Genomic DNA, 14,443 nt, shown 5'->3' on the forward strand with positions numbered 1-14,443 from the left:
ACATTGATTTGCCAACGCCATCTCTAGAGTAACATGAGTAGCATTTGCAGGCGTTACTACTGGTATACTTAATAACTGAAATGTACTGGCGATTTAGTACTGAACAGCCTGTGCTGGTATACTTTTTGCTTAAATTTAGAGAACTTACAGTCCATCATATTCCCATTTATTTATTACTTATATTCTAATCAGAACTAATTTAATTGCCTTAAATTCAATTCACTAAACGTTCATTTGGGCCCTTACATGTAAAAATTTTACAACAGGGCGATGTTTATAACAATTCCGCCTATTGGGCTTCCTCTCTTCTGATTGCCAGTGAACGGCCAATCATCAACGACCTTCTGTGTACTGAACTACAGGCGTCTGCAAAATTCCATACGGTGTGGAACGAAGAAAGTGCTTGTGTTGGAGGTGTAAAAAGCCGTAACAATAATTTCTCATTTTCTTTTTTTTTTTTTCGTTATGCGAGTGAGCATAGATTTTTATCTTTTACCACGTTTTTGAACTGTTGGTATATTGGTATGCAAGATGAAACTTAATTGAAAACATTTTCTACTGTGTTTCCCATGCTGGTTCCAGTGTCTTCAGTTGACCCCTAGAATCCGGGAATTAGTCACGCACATCTAATCTGACTTGAATCTTTCAGGTTGCGTGGAAGGATATTACGAAAAAGACTTAACTTTAGCCGTAGCCTTCCCAATCCAAGTGATTTTTGTCTTGCCTGAAATAGTGAAGGAAAAAAGGTGTCAAATCAGGCTTCATCTCCACTCAGTGACATGGACAATGAAGAATACATTGTTGGGAAAATTCTCGGGCTGAGGTTAGTTTGGAAATTTATCTAACTAATACATTGATATAGATTGGCCGCTTGTGATTATAACTTAATCTGAAATATCATATTAGGAGAAGGATGGTGAAGTTGGGCATGTGCTGATAGGGATTGGTGTTTAAAACAATGGTAATAATTGGGATCCCAAGAAAATCTTTATTGTAATAATTTGATTGCAGCATTTGAAAGCAAATGTCTATCGTTGACTAAGAATCCTGAAAACAAGCTAAGCCAAGAGAAGAAAATTGTGAAGAAAAAAGAACTAAAGCACAGGTTTGTTTCAAATTCGTAACTAGAAGCAATCAATATCAAGATGTGGTCAGTAAATCTATAGTTTTCTAGATGTCATTATGGATGCCCAGTCTTCCAACAGGATTTGATCGAAATGTAGAGGCGGAGAAAATTTTAGGAGTGAGCGATGACGGTGGCGAAACTATATAGGTAACCGTTTCGTTTTGTGTTTTATTAAAACTTGCCCATGTCATTTTCAGATTTTTTTTTTAGATACTTGTATGGATGTGTAAAGAATGATGATTGCAGGGCATAATTTTCTTTTATACAATACTTTTCTATTTTTATTGTTATAAATTTTGTCTTTTTAGCCGTTGAATGTAGCTGGAACAGAACACATTCGATTGCAGCATCAGGATATCTGGCTTGCCGGACGATTAAACGTCCCTGTGTGGATACAGATATTGTGTCTCGTTTTTACCCTAAATTTTTTCTGGGATAATAACTTTACTACTAATACCATGAATTAGATGAATAGCAATTGAACAGCTTTTCAGGTTCTAACAAACGGTCATGGTAATTCTGTTTTTGTATACATTTGTTTATAGTCTATCACAAATGTAAATTAATTGATTGTCATGCTTTATATGTGTCATTCCAGAGTAGGTAATGCTATTATGCAGAATGTGATTTAGTGCTTTAGCCTTTTGAAAAGATTGGCGAGTCAAAGGACGCCCTGTTTACCACAGCGTTGAAGGATTGATGGATCTCCTGCCAAATCGCCACAGGTGGAACATTTGTATCGGCGACAAGCACCCACCAGCAGCAGACGAAATCCAAAGTGTGTGTTCGTGCGCCTGTGACTCGTTTGACAACATCGTAACTTTTGAGCGAAAAGCGAGTATTTCGAGATTATTTTTGAAAATGTGGGCAGTTCTTGGTTCGCGTGTGAATCAACGTAAAGGTATGTGCAGCATGTAATCGCCCAGTTTCCTTCCCGTTTTGCTTTTTTGGTCTTACAATTTGACATTTTGACGGTCGTGGAAATGTTTAATTATCTTTTAATGACACTCCTGTTAAAGCATAGGTGTATAGTTGAATCTCATTTCATCTTCTTTTACCCTCTTCATTAGGTGAATAGCTGAATCTCATTACATCTTCTTTTACCCTCTTCATTGTATGGAAATTATGTCGGTAACTATTTTGCTCTGTGTATTTGTTAAAACTGCCCCATAGCATTTCAAGTGAAATTTTTATTTGTTTTTAGGTAATAGTTTAAATGTGTAAAAAGTGTTGGTGGTAGGTAATGAGAGCTATTCCTTTATGCACTGGCTTTCCACTTTTATTGTAATAAATGTCTTTCTAGCTGTTGAAAGTAGCTGTAACAGGATGATGACAAATTGCAGCACTAGGATGTTTGGTTTGCTGGATGATAAAATGTTTCTGTGTGAGGATCCAGACATTGTGTCTAGAACTTCGTCTAGAACAATTTATTTATCTTCATTTAATATCCCTAGATTTCTGGGATAATAAATATGCTACTAACACTATGAATTAGAAGACTAGCAGTTGAGCAACTTTTATATTTCAAACAAAAGGTAATTGTTAGTATGTATATATTTTTTTTAGCATATTACTATAGTAAATTTGTTGACTGAGTAAAGTACAGGTTTGACTGAATTCATTAATATATTGATATAAATTAACATATTTAACATTTGGTAAGTGTAATTATAGTTATAAAAAGTATGTCAATGTGTTCTTACCAAATGTAAAATAATTGTATTAATATTTTTAATAACTAGTGGTACTTAACAATTTTCAATTGCTCATTTGATGCAGTTTGAAAGACGGTCCGGGCAAACTCTTCAGCGCCTATTCACACACGACTGGAAAATTGTCGCTCGTTAAAGAAATGGAATAGTAATGGTAAGAGTTTGAATTAATTCAATATTAGTTTGCTAACAGATTTAGAGCTAATTTAATAGAAGTTGAGATATCTTCTTACTTTCTACAATTAAAAGGATAATGAAGCGAGTTAGCATAAATTCAACTTACCTGACGGGGAATCGATCGACGAGGGTGTTTTAGTTGTGGTACATTTGTAGAGACAAGACTGCGTACGAATGTGATTATCTAGCGTCTAGACGACGCCTTAAATACTCGCAGACACGTGCCACATTATTGCTTTCCCTGAAGTAGAGTGTAGGGTAGAGGGACCTAATTCTGAAGGTCGATAGGTAGAAGAACAAATTTTTATTTCCAAGTGAGCCCGAGGTTATAGCCATTCCCCATCGTTTAACCCTACGGTACTTTGATTTTCTTTTTTTTTTCTGCTTTTTTTTGTTTGTTTCCAAGTACCTAAAACAGATGAAGAACCTCTGGCATACACAAAAAAGGATAGGGGGGGGGGGGGGGAGAAAAAAAGAAGCTAGAAGTTCAGTAGCTCTTTTACCTGCACGCGGTGCACTAGTGTAGATTTGTTGCTTGCAATCCACGTCTAATTATTCTTAGAACTTTCGCACGTGCGCCCAGCGTTCGCAATTTGTAGATTCATCAATTACGCATCAATAACGCACTGCATCAGCACCTGGGTTAGCCTCTGCACTGGCCTTGTTTAGTTGGGTAGTATAAGTCTAGATAGACATAGATTAAGTTAAGGATAAGTAGGTCTAAAGTTAAGAGTAAGACTACTTTAAGTAAGGCGTAAGCGTAGCCCACCTAAATTCGTTACGTTTGCACAACACTATCTTAGCCATTTTCATTCACTGTTTTATGCAATTATTAACCGTAGTCGTCGCTCGCAAACCGTTTTCTTACTACAAACCGTACATTTCGACTTTTTCACACAATTTCCACATGAACCGCCAATCCAAACAACCTGATCATTATCGAACGATTAATAACCAATTTATTTTCAGGAAAGTTTTATCCAGTGTAACTGTAATTTGTGTACCTAATCCTGTTAGAATTAAGATGACACTCGTTGCTGTTCAAATATTCAAAAGCTTTGTTTGTTTGTTTTTCTCGCTTCTGTACAATCAGGAGGGTAACCTGAGGCCGAAGAGGACACTGTGCAACGAGAATCGCCGTCGCAGCCACTGGAATATCGCCTAGGATTCTGAGGTATATATTCAAAAATTCAGTATCTCGCCATGTTTTTTTTTGTTTTTTTCTTATATTGTTTCTAGGAAGGCTACATCTCCACCGAAGAGGATCGTTGGTCAACGAGAGTTATAGCCAGGCTCGTAGCCCAAAATTTGCAAGGTATATATAAAAAACTTTAAGTGTCTTGTCATGTTCTATGTATTAATCTGTGTATAGGAGGGTTGGCAACAGCACCGAGGAGGATTACTGGACGTCGAGAATCGCCGCCAAAGTCGCCAAGGAATGCCAGGTAACTTTAACAATTTTAAGTGCCTAATCGTGTTTTTTAAAATATGTATTTGGGATAGTCTACATCATCACCGAGGTGGGTCACTAGACAACGAGGTTCGGCGTCGATCAGGAATTGTCGCCCAAAATTGTGAAGTATTTAATTGAAAGTCTTGGGTTTTGATTTATGATTCTATTTGTTTTTATGTTTTTTAGGGCCTCACCACCATAGAAGAGGATGCTGGATGTCGAGGATCGCCGCTGGAGCAACAAGATCGTCGCAATGGATATTACAGGTATATGTTTTACACGTTTAAGTGTCTAATCATGTTTTTTTTTTTAATGTACTTAGGATGGTCCATATCACCACCGAAGAGGGCAACTGGACAACGAGGTTCGCCGTCGGAGCCACCAGGATCGTCGCCTAAAATTGTCAAGTATTTCCTTGATAATTTTTATCATTAATTCATAGACCATTGCTTTATGTTGTTTTTTTATGTGTTTAGGAAGGTGTCATTGTCGCCGAAGAGGATCATTGGACAACGTGGTTCGCTGTCGGATCAACCAGGGTTGTCGCTTAAAATTATCAAGTATTTCATTGAAAGTTGTAAGTTTTACACTATGATTTTATTTATTTTTTTGTGTATTTATAGGAGGGCGTCACCACCATCGAAGAGGACGCTGGACATCAAGGATAGCTGTCGGAGCTACAAGGATTGTTGCCCAAATAGTCCAGTGATTAATTCAAAGTTTGAAGTTTTACGCTATGATTTAATTTTGTTTTTGTGCATTTAGGAGGGCCTTACCACCAGCCAAGAGGGTGCTGCGTATCGATGATTGGCGTTGGAGCAACAAGATCGTCGCCATGGATGTTTCAGGTGTATTTTTTACACGTTTATCTAATCAATGTTTTTTTTTTTTTTTATATATTTCGCAGGGTCCGTTTTCGCCCAAGAGGGTTACTAAATGTGGCTCGTCGTTGGAGCAACGGGAATTGGCGTCCATCCCTGAGATTCGCGCCCTTAGGTCGATGGAAAAATTAAGCTGGTACGGTTGAGTATTGCCTATTGGCATTTTTCTACTTTATTCCGTGTTATTCGTGTGAGATATAAATGTGTTGCCCTTGTCCTTAATTCCTTACCGTTATTTTCCTCTAAGCATTATGACTTATCGTTCTAACTTTCACTCAGCACGCAAATTCACTACACCTGTATAGCACTTTACTGTGTTTTTTGCACCGGGTTGGGATTAGTGTATCAGGTAATGTAGCCCAGCTTACATTGGTTTCATGCTAAGTATTTAGTTGGCGCAGGTTTTCTAACACTAATTGCTTCTAAAACAACTAGTAAAACATTATTAATATATCACTGCGTACTCATTTCTTTTGAGTATGGTCTAGTGACTCGAATAATATCTGAGTACAAAAATAATTAATCGCGTGTGATAGGGTTGCTAAACGGTAACACCGACAACCCGATAAAAACGTGATGGCGCAGTAACCCCTCCAACCTGTTCCATAGATAAGAACGAACAACCCGCTGTGCAAGCAACCGGCTAGAGCAATACGGGTTTGTGGGGCTAACTCTGATCCTACAGTATTCCTCAACGAATTGGATGTATTGCAACATTATCTCACAAATATGTCTGAACATGGAGCTCTTCACAGCAGTTTTTTCTGAGTGCAGAAAGTTAGGCAAACCAAAGATACCGGTACATATTTAACAATTTCATGTTAACGATTCTTTATTCAGCATTTAATTCAGCTTTGATTATTTTAGAATATTGAAGACGTGAAGTGAACGCAAATCAAACAAATCATCATTGACTTGCCGCAGGGTTAAAATGTTAGTGGGGTATAATACAGCATGCGACTATAAGGTATCAATATATAAAGCCTTGACCATAGAAGGGAAAATCAAGGGTATAGTAGAAATCCTTGGTCGGGAAAATCAGACCCGAACCGTAAGTTGTAGTTCATTCCATTAATTTCACTTAAAAAAGAAAAAGAAAATCACAGTAGTTCGTTCACCTGCAAGCGATATGCATTAGTGTAGGTCATTGCTTGAAATGATGGTGCAGTAATTCAGAGAATTTGAATCTTCTCCAAGCTGGATATGTTTTATTATTATTTTTTTTTATACAAACTGGCTAGGATAACAGCTGTTAAATGAACTGGGGATTTGTAAATAATATAAACAACCGATGTAAAATATAAAGCACTTCTAATGTGCCGGATGGGGAATATTGGTATTAGATTAAATAATCGTTGACGGTCATTGTAAGAAAGAAGATTGTAACTATGTTACTTGAGTTGTTCTATAATGATAGTAATTATTTATGAGAAATCTGTACCTTAATTATTTAAGTGTTGAATATTTTTTAATTATTAAAAATATTTAGAAAAAATAAACATTGGGGTTTAGGTTATTGGAAATAGGTTACGAACATTAATAATAATCGCGCTTGGTATTTAGTTGATGTAGTTTTATTAATAACGATTGCGTTCAAAACACGCTAGTCGCTTGTGATCGGATTACATATCCAAGAAAAATTGACGGGGCTAATAAAACAACAGCCCGTTATCTGCTCCGTAAATTATGACAACCCGATCGAATCAAATAAGTAAGTATAAATAAATATGTAAATAATAAATAATGAATTTAAGTCGGGCGGTTTCCCTTAGCAATATTAGATACTTTGCAACGCTGTTAAAATGTTTGTACATGAAAATGCTCAGTCTCGTCCGTGACCTTGTCAACTCTGTCACAATGTCATGTTCTAAAATCAGTAAACAGGCTGAGCTAATCTTGCAACAAATGAGACTTCATCTTGGATTTACACTGTCTTGAACAAAAGATACTCTTTTTAGTGACTGTTCAAACACTGAAATTCATGGATAAATCGAATGATGGAACTTTTCTATTTTTTGATGTTATTGTACTTTTTGTTGTTTTTATTACTTAATTTTTTATTTAATTAATTTAATATTTTATTTACTCTGGTGTCTACTCTCTCCCGCGTGAAAGGATTGTTTGTATTAATTTAGTGACGATTATACTTTGATTTAACACAATGCAGACTAGAAGAACCGATTTATGTTTTATTGTTTAATTTTCTGTATTTTGAATATCTGGGAAACATTTACACATTCATTATACACAATTTATTACTACTGAAACACAACACTATTGACACTACATACAACAACTATACACAATTGTACATGCTCTGAATTTTCAGTAACTATGGGGTATTGAACCCTAATATTCGGCGTAGCTTGCAGATGCTCAACCATTGAGCTGTAGTCACTTACAATTTCAATGTTTTATACCTTGAGTCAACGCACGAAAATATTGTATAGTTAATGTTTTAATCTTGCTATACTATTTGTCAGTCTGACCAGTAAGTGTATGTGTATCATGGCGTATATGTAGAGGATCCAATTACGGTGTGAGAAGTTTGAGGTTCAAATCCAGTAAGGTATAGAAATAACAAAAAAGCATTAATTAAACGTAACAATTTTTTACTTCTTCTTCATATTTTAACCTTGCTATAGTATTTGGCAGTCTGACCAATTGATGTACATGTAACATGGCATGTCTGTAGAGGGTCCGGCTACGATGTAAGAAGATTAAGGTTCAAATCCATTAAGGGGTAAAAAAAAAATCGACAATTGAATAATATATCTTATGTTTTAACTGTCACTCAAATTTTTGAAAATGTGTAAAAGATGACGTTTCGCTATACCATTGGTTAGTCTGACCATACATTTTACAAGTGTTATAGCTTATGTGTAGAGAATCCGGCTACGGTATTAGAAGACTAGGTTTCAAATCATAGGCATTGCTAAAGTTATCGAATAACATGCATTAAATACTTTTATGTTTATTATATTATATTTATTGAATATGTGTAATAGGTTGTCTAAAGATGACTTGCAAAAATGGTTGTCAGCAGAATGTGACTCATGGCTCAATGGTAGAGCATTGGCTTCGTAAGTCGAATGATTTGGGATCGATCCCCAAAAGAGTTCAATCCTAAAATAAATGATTCAAATGAACGAATAGTATCTTCAAAGTTTTCTGAAATTTCAATTGCTATGCAACAATTCCAAAAGTAAAAGACATGATATGTGTCTCTGGCTACGGTTAAGATCCGTTGTAAATTATACAAATTTCTAGATACTCTATAAAGAGTGACATATCATATTTACTATGCTACGATTAAAAACCATTGTAAATTATACAAATTTCTATATACTCAATAAAGAGTAACATACCATATTTTTTGAAAATTTTTACCTTTTTCGAGATTAACATTTGGTAAAATATCCGTTCGCGTGCTTCGCACGAAGTTACCCAACTCGACTGGCCCCGTGGAATCGTGACACCTGGGAAGGTAGGAAGACTGTGGAATCGGAGACCTGACTGGGAATCGAACCAGGAAGCTTCGAGTTGTGAAGCGGACGCTTTGCCTTTCTGGCATCTGCCCCCCTATATCCCCCCATTGGGGTAAGGTTTTCTATTGACTTGCGCGCACTGTTCTGTTACGTAAGTGTTAAGGACTTAAACTTTCCTGAAGTGTCACAAGTATCTCAATGGTAGAGCATAGACATAGTTATATTTACAACGGATTTGAACCAGAGACACGCAGTCTTTCAATTTTTGAATTCGTTGCAATGCATTTGAAAGGAAAATTTGAAATAATTAGTTCATTTGCATGAATTATTTTAGATTGAACTCTTTTGGGGATCGATCCCAAATCATTCGACTTTGCAATATTTGAATCATTTTTGATCTTTAGACAACCTATTAACATATTCAATAAATATAATATAATAAACATAAAAGTATTTCCATGTTACGATTCTACGATTTGAAACCTAGTCTTCTCATACCGTAGCCGAATTCTCTTCACATATGCTATAACATTTTTGAAATGTATGGTCAGACTAACCAATGGTATAGCGAAACGTCATCTTTTACACATTTTCAAAAATTTGAGTGACAGTTAAAACATAAGATATATTATTCAATTGTCGATTTTTTTTTTACCCCTTAATGGATTTGAACCTTAATCTTCTTACATCGTAGCCGGACCCTCTACAGACATGCCATGTTACATGTACATCAATTGGTCAGACTGCCAAATACTATAGCAAGGTTAAAATATGAAGAAGAAGTAAAAAATTGTTACGTTTAATTAATGCTTTTTTGTTATTTCTATACCTTACTGGATTTGAACCTCAAACTTCTCACACCGTAATTGGATCCTCTACATATACGCCATGATACACATACACTTACTGGTCAGACTGACAAATAGTATAGCAAGATTAAAACATTAACTATACAATATTTTCGTGCGTTGACTCAAGGTATAAAACATTGAAATTGTAAGTGACTACAGCTCAATGGTTGAGCATCTGCAAGCTACGCCGAATATTAGGGTTCAATACCCCATAGTTACTGAAAATTCAGAGCATGTACAATTGTGTATAGTTGTTGTATGTAGTGTCAATAGTGTTGTGTTTCAGTAGTAATAAATTGTGTATAATGAATGTGTAAATGTTTCCCAGATATTCAAAATACAGAAAATTAAACAATAAAACATAAATCGGTTCTTCTAGTCTGCATTGTGTTAAATCAAAGTATAATCGTCACTAAATTAATACAAACAATCCTTTCACGCGGGAGAGAGTAGACACCAGAGTAAATAAAATATTAAATTAATTAAATAAAAAATTAAGTAATAAAAACAACAAAAAGTACAATAACATCAAAAAATAGAAAAGTTCCATCATTCGATTTATCCATGAATTTCAGTGTTTGAACAGTCATTAAAAAGAGTATCTTTTGTTCAAGACAGTGTAAATCCAAGATGAAGTCTCATTTGTTGCAAGATTAGCTCAGCCTGTTTACTGATTTTAGAACATGACATTGTGACAGAGTTGACAAGGTCACGGACGAGACTGAGCATTTTCATGTACAAACATTTTAACAGCGTTGCAAAGTATCTAATATTGCTAAGGGAAACCGCCCGACTTAAATTCATTATTTATTATTTACATATTTATTTATACTTACTTATTTGATTCGATCGGGTTGTCATAATTTACGGAGCAGATAACGGGCTGTTGTTTTATTAGCCCCGTCAATTTTTCTTGGATATGTAATCCGATCACAAGCGACTAGCGTGTTTTGAACGCAATCGTTATTAATAAAACTACATCAACTAAATACCAAGCGCGATTATTATTAATGTTCGTAACCTATTTCCAATAACCTAAACCCCAATGTTTATTTTTTCTAAATATTTTTAATAATTAAAAAATATTCAACACTTAAATAATTAAGGTACAGATTTCTCATAAATAATTACTATCATTATAGAACAACTCAAGTAACATAGTTACAATCTTCTTTCTTACAATGACCGTCAACGATTATTTAATCTAATACCAATATTCCCCATCCGGCACATTAGAAGTGCTTTATATTTTACATCGGTTGTTTATATTATTTACAAATCCCCAGTTCATTTAACAGCTGTTATCCTAGCCAGTTTGTATAAAAAAAAATAATAATAAAACATATCCAGCTTGGAGAAGATTCAAATTCTCCGAATTACTGCACCATCATTTCAAGCAATGACCTACACTAATGCATATCGCTTGCAGGTGAACGAACTACTGTGATTTTCTTTTTCTTTTTTAAGTGAAATTAATGGAATGAACTACAACTTACGGTTCGGGTCTGATTTTCCCGACCAAGGATTTCTACTATACCCTTGATTTTCCCTTCTATGGTCAAGGCTTTATATATTGATACCTTATAGTCGCATGCTGTATTATACCCCACTAACATTTTAACCCTGCGGCAAGTCAATGATGATTTGTTTGATTTGCGTTCACTTCACGTCTTCAATATTCTAAAATAATCAAAGCTGAATTAAATGCTGAATAAAGAATCGTTAACATGAAATTGTTAAATATGTACCGGTATCTTTGGTTTGCCTAACTTTCTGCACTCAGAAAAAACTGCTGTGAAGAGCTCCATGTTCAGACATATTTGTGAGATAATGTTGCAATACATCCAATTCGTTGAGGAATACTGTAGGACCAGAGTCAGCCCCACAAACCCGTATTGCTCGAGCCGGTTGCTTGCACAGCGGGTTGTTCGTTCTTATCTATGGAACAGGTTGGAGGGGTTACTGCCCCATCACGTTTTTATCGGGTTGTCGGTGTTACCGTTTAGCAACCCTATCACACGCGATTAATTATTTTTGTACTCAGATATTATTCGAGTCACTAGACCATACTCAAAAGAAATGAGTACGCAGTGATATATTAATAATGTTTTACTAGTTGTTTTAGAAGCAATTAGTGTTAGAAAACCTGCGCCAACTAAATACTTAGCATGAAACCAATGTAAGCTGGGCTACATTACCTGATACACTAATCCCAACCCGGTGCAAAAAACACAGTAAAGTGCTATACAGGTGTAGTGAATTTGCGTGCTGAGTGAAAGTTAGAACGATAAGTCATAATGCTTAGAGGAAAATAACGGTAAGGAATTAAGGACAAGGGCAACACATTTATATCTCACACGAATAACACGGAATAAAGTAGAAAAATGCCAATAGGCAATACTCAACCGTACCAGCTTAATTTTTCCATCGACCTAAGGGCGCGAATCTCAGGGATGGACGCCAATTCCCGTTGCTCCAACGACGAGCCACATTTAGTAACCCTCTTGGGCGAAAACGGACCCTGCGAAATATATAAAAAAAAAAAAACATTGATTAGATAAACGTGTAAAAAATACACCTGAAACATCCATGGCGACGATCTTGTTGCTCCAACGCCAATCATCGATACGCAGCACCCTCTTGGCTGGTGGTAAGGCCCTCCTAAATGCACAAAAACAAAATTAAATCATAGCGTAAAACTTCAAACTTTGAATTAATCACTGGACTATTTGGGCAACAATCCTTGTAGCTCCGACAGCTATCCTTGATGTCCAGCGTCCTCTTCGATGGTGGTGACGCCCTCCTATAAATACACAAAAAAATAAATAAAATCATAGTGTAAAACTTACAACTTTCAATGAAATACTTGATAATTTTAAGCGACAACCCTGGTTGATCCGACAGCGAACCACGTTGTCCAATGATCCTCTTCGGCGACAATGACACCTTCCTAAACACATAAAAAAACAACATAAAGCAATGGTCTATGAATTAATGATAAAAATTATCAAGGAAATACTTGACAATTTTAGGCGACGATCCTGGTGGCTCCGACGGCGAACCTCGTTGTCCAGTTGCCCTCTTCGGTGGTGATATGGACCATCCTAAGTACATTAAAAAAAAAAACATGATTAGACACTTAAACGTGTAAAACATATACCTGTAATATCCATTGCGACGATCTTGTTGCTCCAGCGGCGATCCTCGACATCCAGCATCCTCTTCTATGGTGGTGAGGCCCTAAAAAACATAAAAACAAATAGAATCATAAATCAAAACCCAAGACTTTCAATTAAATACTTCACAATTTTGGGCGACAATTCCTGATCGACGCCGAACCTCGTTGTCTAGTGACCCACCTCGGTGATGATGTAGACTATCCCAAATACATATTTTAAAAAACACGATTAGGCACTTAAAATTGTTAAAGTTACCTGGCATTCCTTGGCGACTTTGGCGGCGATTCTCGACGTCCAGTAATCCTCCTCGGTGCTGTTGCCAACCCTCCTATACACAGATTAATACATAGAACATGACAAGACACTTAAAGTTTTTTATATATACCTTGCAAATTTTGGGCTACGAGCCTGGCTATAACTCTCGTTGACCAACGATCCTCTTCGGTGGAGATGTAGCCTTCCTAGAAACAATATAAGAAAAAAACAAAAAAAAACATGGCGAGATACTGAATTTTTGAATATATACCTCAGAATCCTAGGCGATATTCCAGTGGCTGCGACGGCGATTCTCGTTGCACAGTGTCCTCTTCGGCCTCAGGTTACCCTCCTGATTGTACAGAAGCGAGAAAAACAAACAAACAAAGCTTTTGAATATTTGAACAGCAACGAGTGTCATCTTAATTCTAACAGGATTAGGTACACAAATTACAGTTACACTGGATAAAACTTTCCTGAAAATAAATTGGTTATTAATCGTTCGATAATGATCAGGTTGTTTGGATTGGCGGTTCATGTGGAAATTGTGTGAAAAAGTCGAAATGTACGGTTTGTAGTAAGAAAACGGTTTGCGAGCGACGACTACGGTTAATAATTGCATAAAACAGTGAATGAAAATGGCTAAGATAGTGTTGTGCAAACGTAACGAATTTAGGTGGGCTACGCTTACGCCTTACTTAAAGTAGTCTTACTCTTAACTTTAGACCTACTTATCCTTAACTTAATCTATGTCTATCTAGACTTATACTACCCAACTAAACAAGGCCAGTGCAGAGGCTAACCCAGGTGCTGATGCAGTGCGTTATTGATGCGTAATTGATGAATCTACAAATTGCGAACGCTGGGCGCACGTGCGAAAGTTCTAAGAATAATTAGACGTGGATTGCAAGCAACAAATCTACACTAGTGCACCGCGTGCAGGTAAAAGAGCTACTGAACTTCTAGCTTCTTTTTTTCTCTCCCCCCCCCCCCTATCCTTTTTTGTGTATGCCAGAGGTTCTTCATCTGTTTTAGGTACTTGGAAACAAACAAAAAAAAGCAGAAAAAAAAAAAAAGAAAATCAAAGTACCGTAGGGTTAAACGATGGGGAATGGCTATAACCTCGGGCTCACTTGGAAATAAAAATTTGTTCTTCTACCTATCGACCTTCAGAATTAGGTCCCTCTACCCTACACTCTACTTCAGGGAAAGCAATAATGTGGCACGTGTCTGCGAGTATTTAAGGCGTCGTCTAGACGCTAGATAATCACATTCGTACGCAGTCTTGTCTCTACAAATGTACCACAACTAAAACACCCTC

At 36.3% G+C, this 14,443-nt stretch overlaps 2 protein-coding genes and 1 long non-coding RNA gene across 4 annotated transcripts; 2 read left to right on the forward strand and 1 right to left on the reverse strand.

Moving 5' to 3' along the window:
* Nucleotides 1–283: 283 nt before the first annotated feature.
* Nucleotides 284–2,635, forward strand: LOC132087743 (uncharacterized). Of its 2 annotated transcripts, XR_009422088.1 has the most exons (6): nucleotides 284–823; nucleotides 907–1,105; nucleotides 1,175–1,273; nucleotides 1,337–1,639; nucleotides 1,725–2,027; nucleotides 2,197–2,635. It is a non-coding gene; the product is annotated as an uncharacterized LOC132087743 (long non-coding RNA). The 2 variants fall into 2 exon arrangements; XR_009422087.1 differs by having other exon boundaries at nucleotides 1,725–2,635.
* Nucleotides 2,636–4,039: 1,404 nt separating this feature from the next.
* LOC130686952 (uncharacterized) lies at nucleotides 4,040–7,271 on the forward strand. The gene is made up of 10 exons (XM_059494133.1): nucleotides 4,040–4,075; nucleotides 4,255–4,330; nucleotides 4,388–4,460; nucleotides 4,519–4,594; nucleotides 4,655–4,875; nucleotides 4,945–5,028; nucleotides 5,092–5,173; nucleotides 5,234–5,485; nucleotides 5,959–6,148; nucleotides 6,217–7,271. Exons 1-8 carry the CDS (start codon nucleotides 4,040–4,042, stop codon nucleotides 5,273–5,275), a joined length of 690 nt encoding a protein of 229 aa, XP_059350116.1. The 3' UTR covers nucleotides 5,276–5,485; nucleotides 5,959–6,148; nucleotides 6,217–7,271.
* A 2,828-nt stretch (nucleotides 7,272–10,099) lies between these two features.
* Nucleotides 10,100–13,543, reverse strand: LOC130686953 (uncharacterized). The gene is made up of 10 exons (XM_059494134.1): nucleotides 13,508–13,543; nucleotides 13,253–13,328; nucleotides 13,123–13,195; nucleotides 12,989–13,064; nucleotides 12,708–12,928; nucleotides 12,555–12,638; nucleotides 12,410–12,491; nucleotides 12,100–12,349; nucleotides 11,437–11,626; nucleotides 10,100–11,368 (listed from the first exon to the last, which is right to left on the reverse strand). Exons 1-8 carry the CDS (start codon nucleotides 13,541–13,543, stop codon nucleotides 12,308–12,310), a joined length of 690 nt encoding a protein of 229 aa, XP_059350117.1. The 3' UTR covers nucleotides 10,100–11,368; nucleotides 11,437–11,626; nucleotides 12,100–12,307.
* Between the last annotated feature and the right edge of the window lie 900 nt (nucleotides 13,544–14,443).

The sequence above is a fragment of the Daphnia carinata genome, chromosome 2 (assembly GCF_022539665.2).
Source record: "Daphnia carinata strain CSIRO-1 chromosome 2, CSIRO_AGI_Dcar_HiC_V3, whole genome shotgun sequence".
NCBI lineage: Eukaryota > Metazoa > Arthropoda > Branchiopoda > Diplostraca > Daphniidae > Daphnia > Daphnia carinata.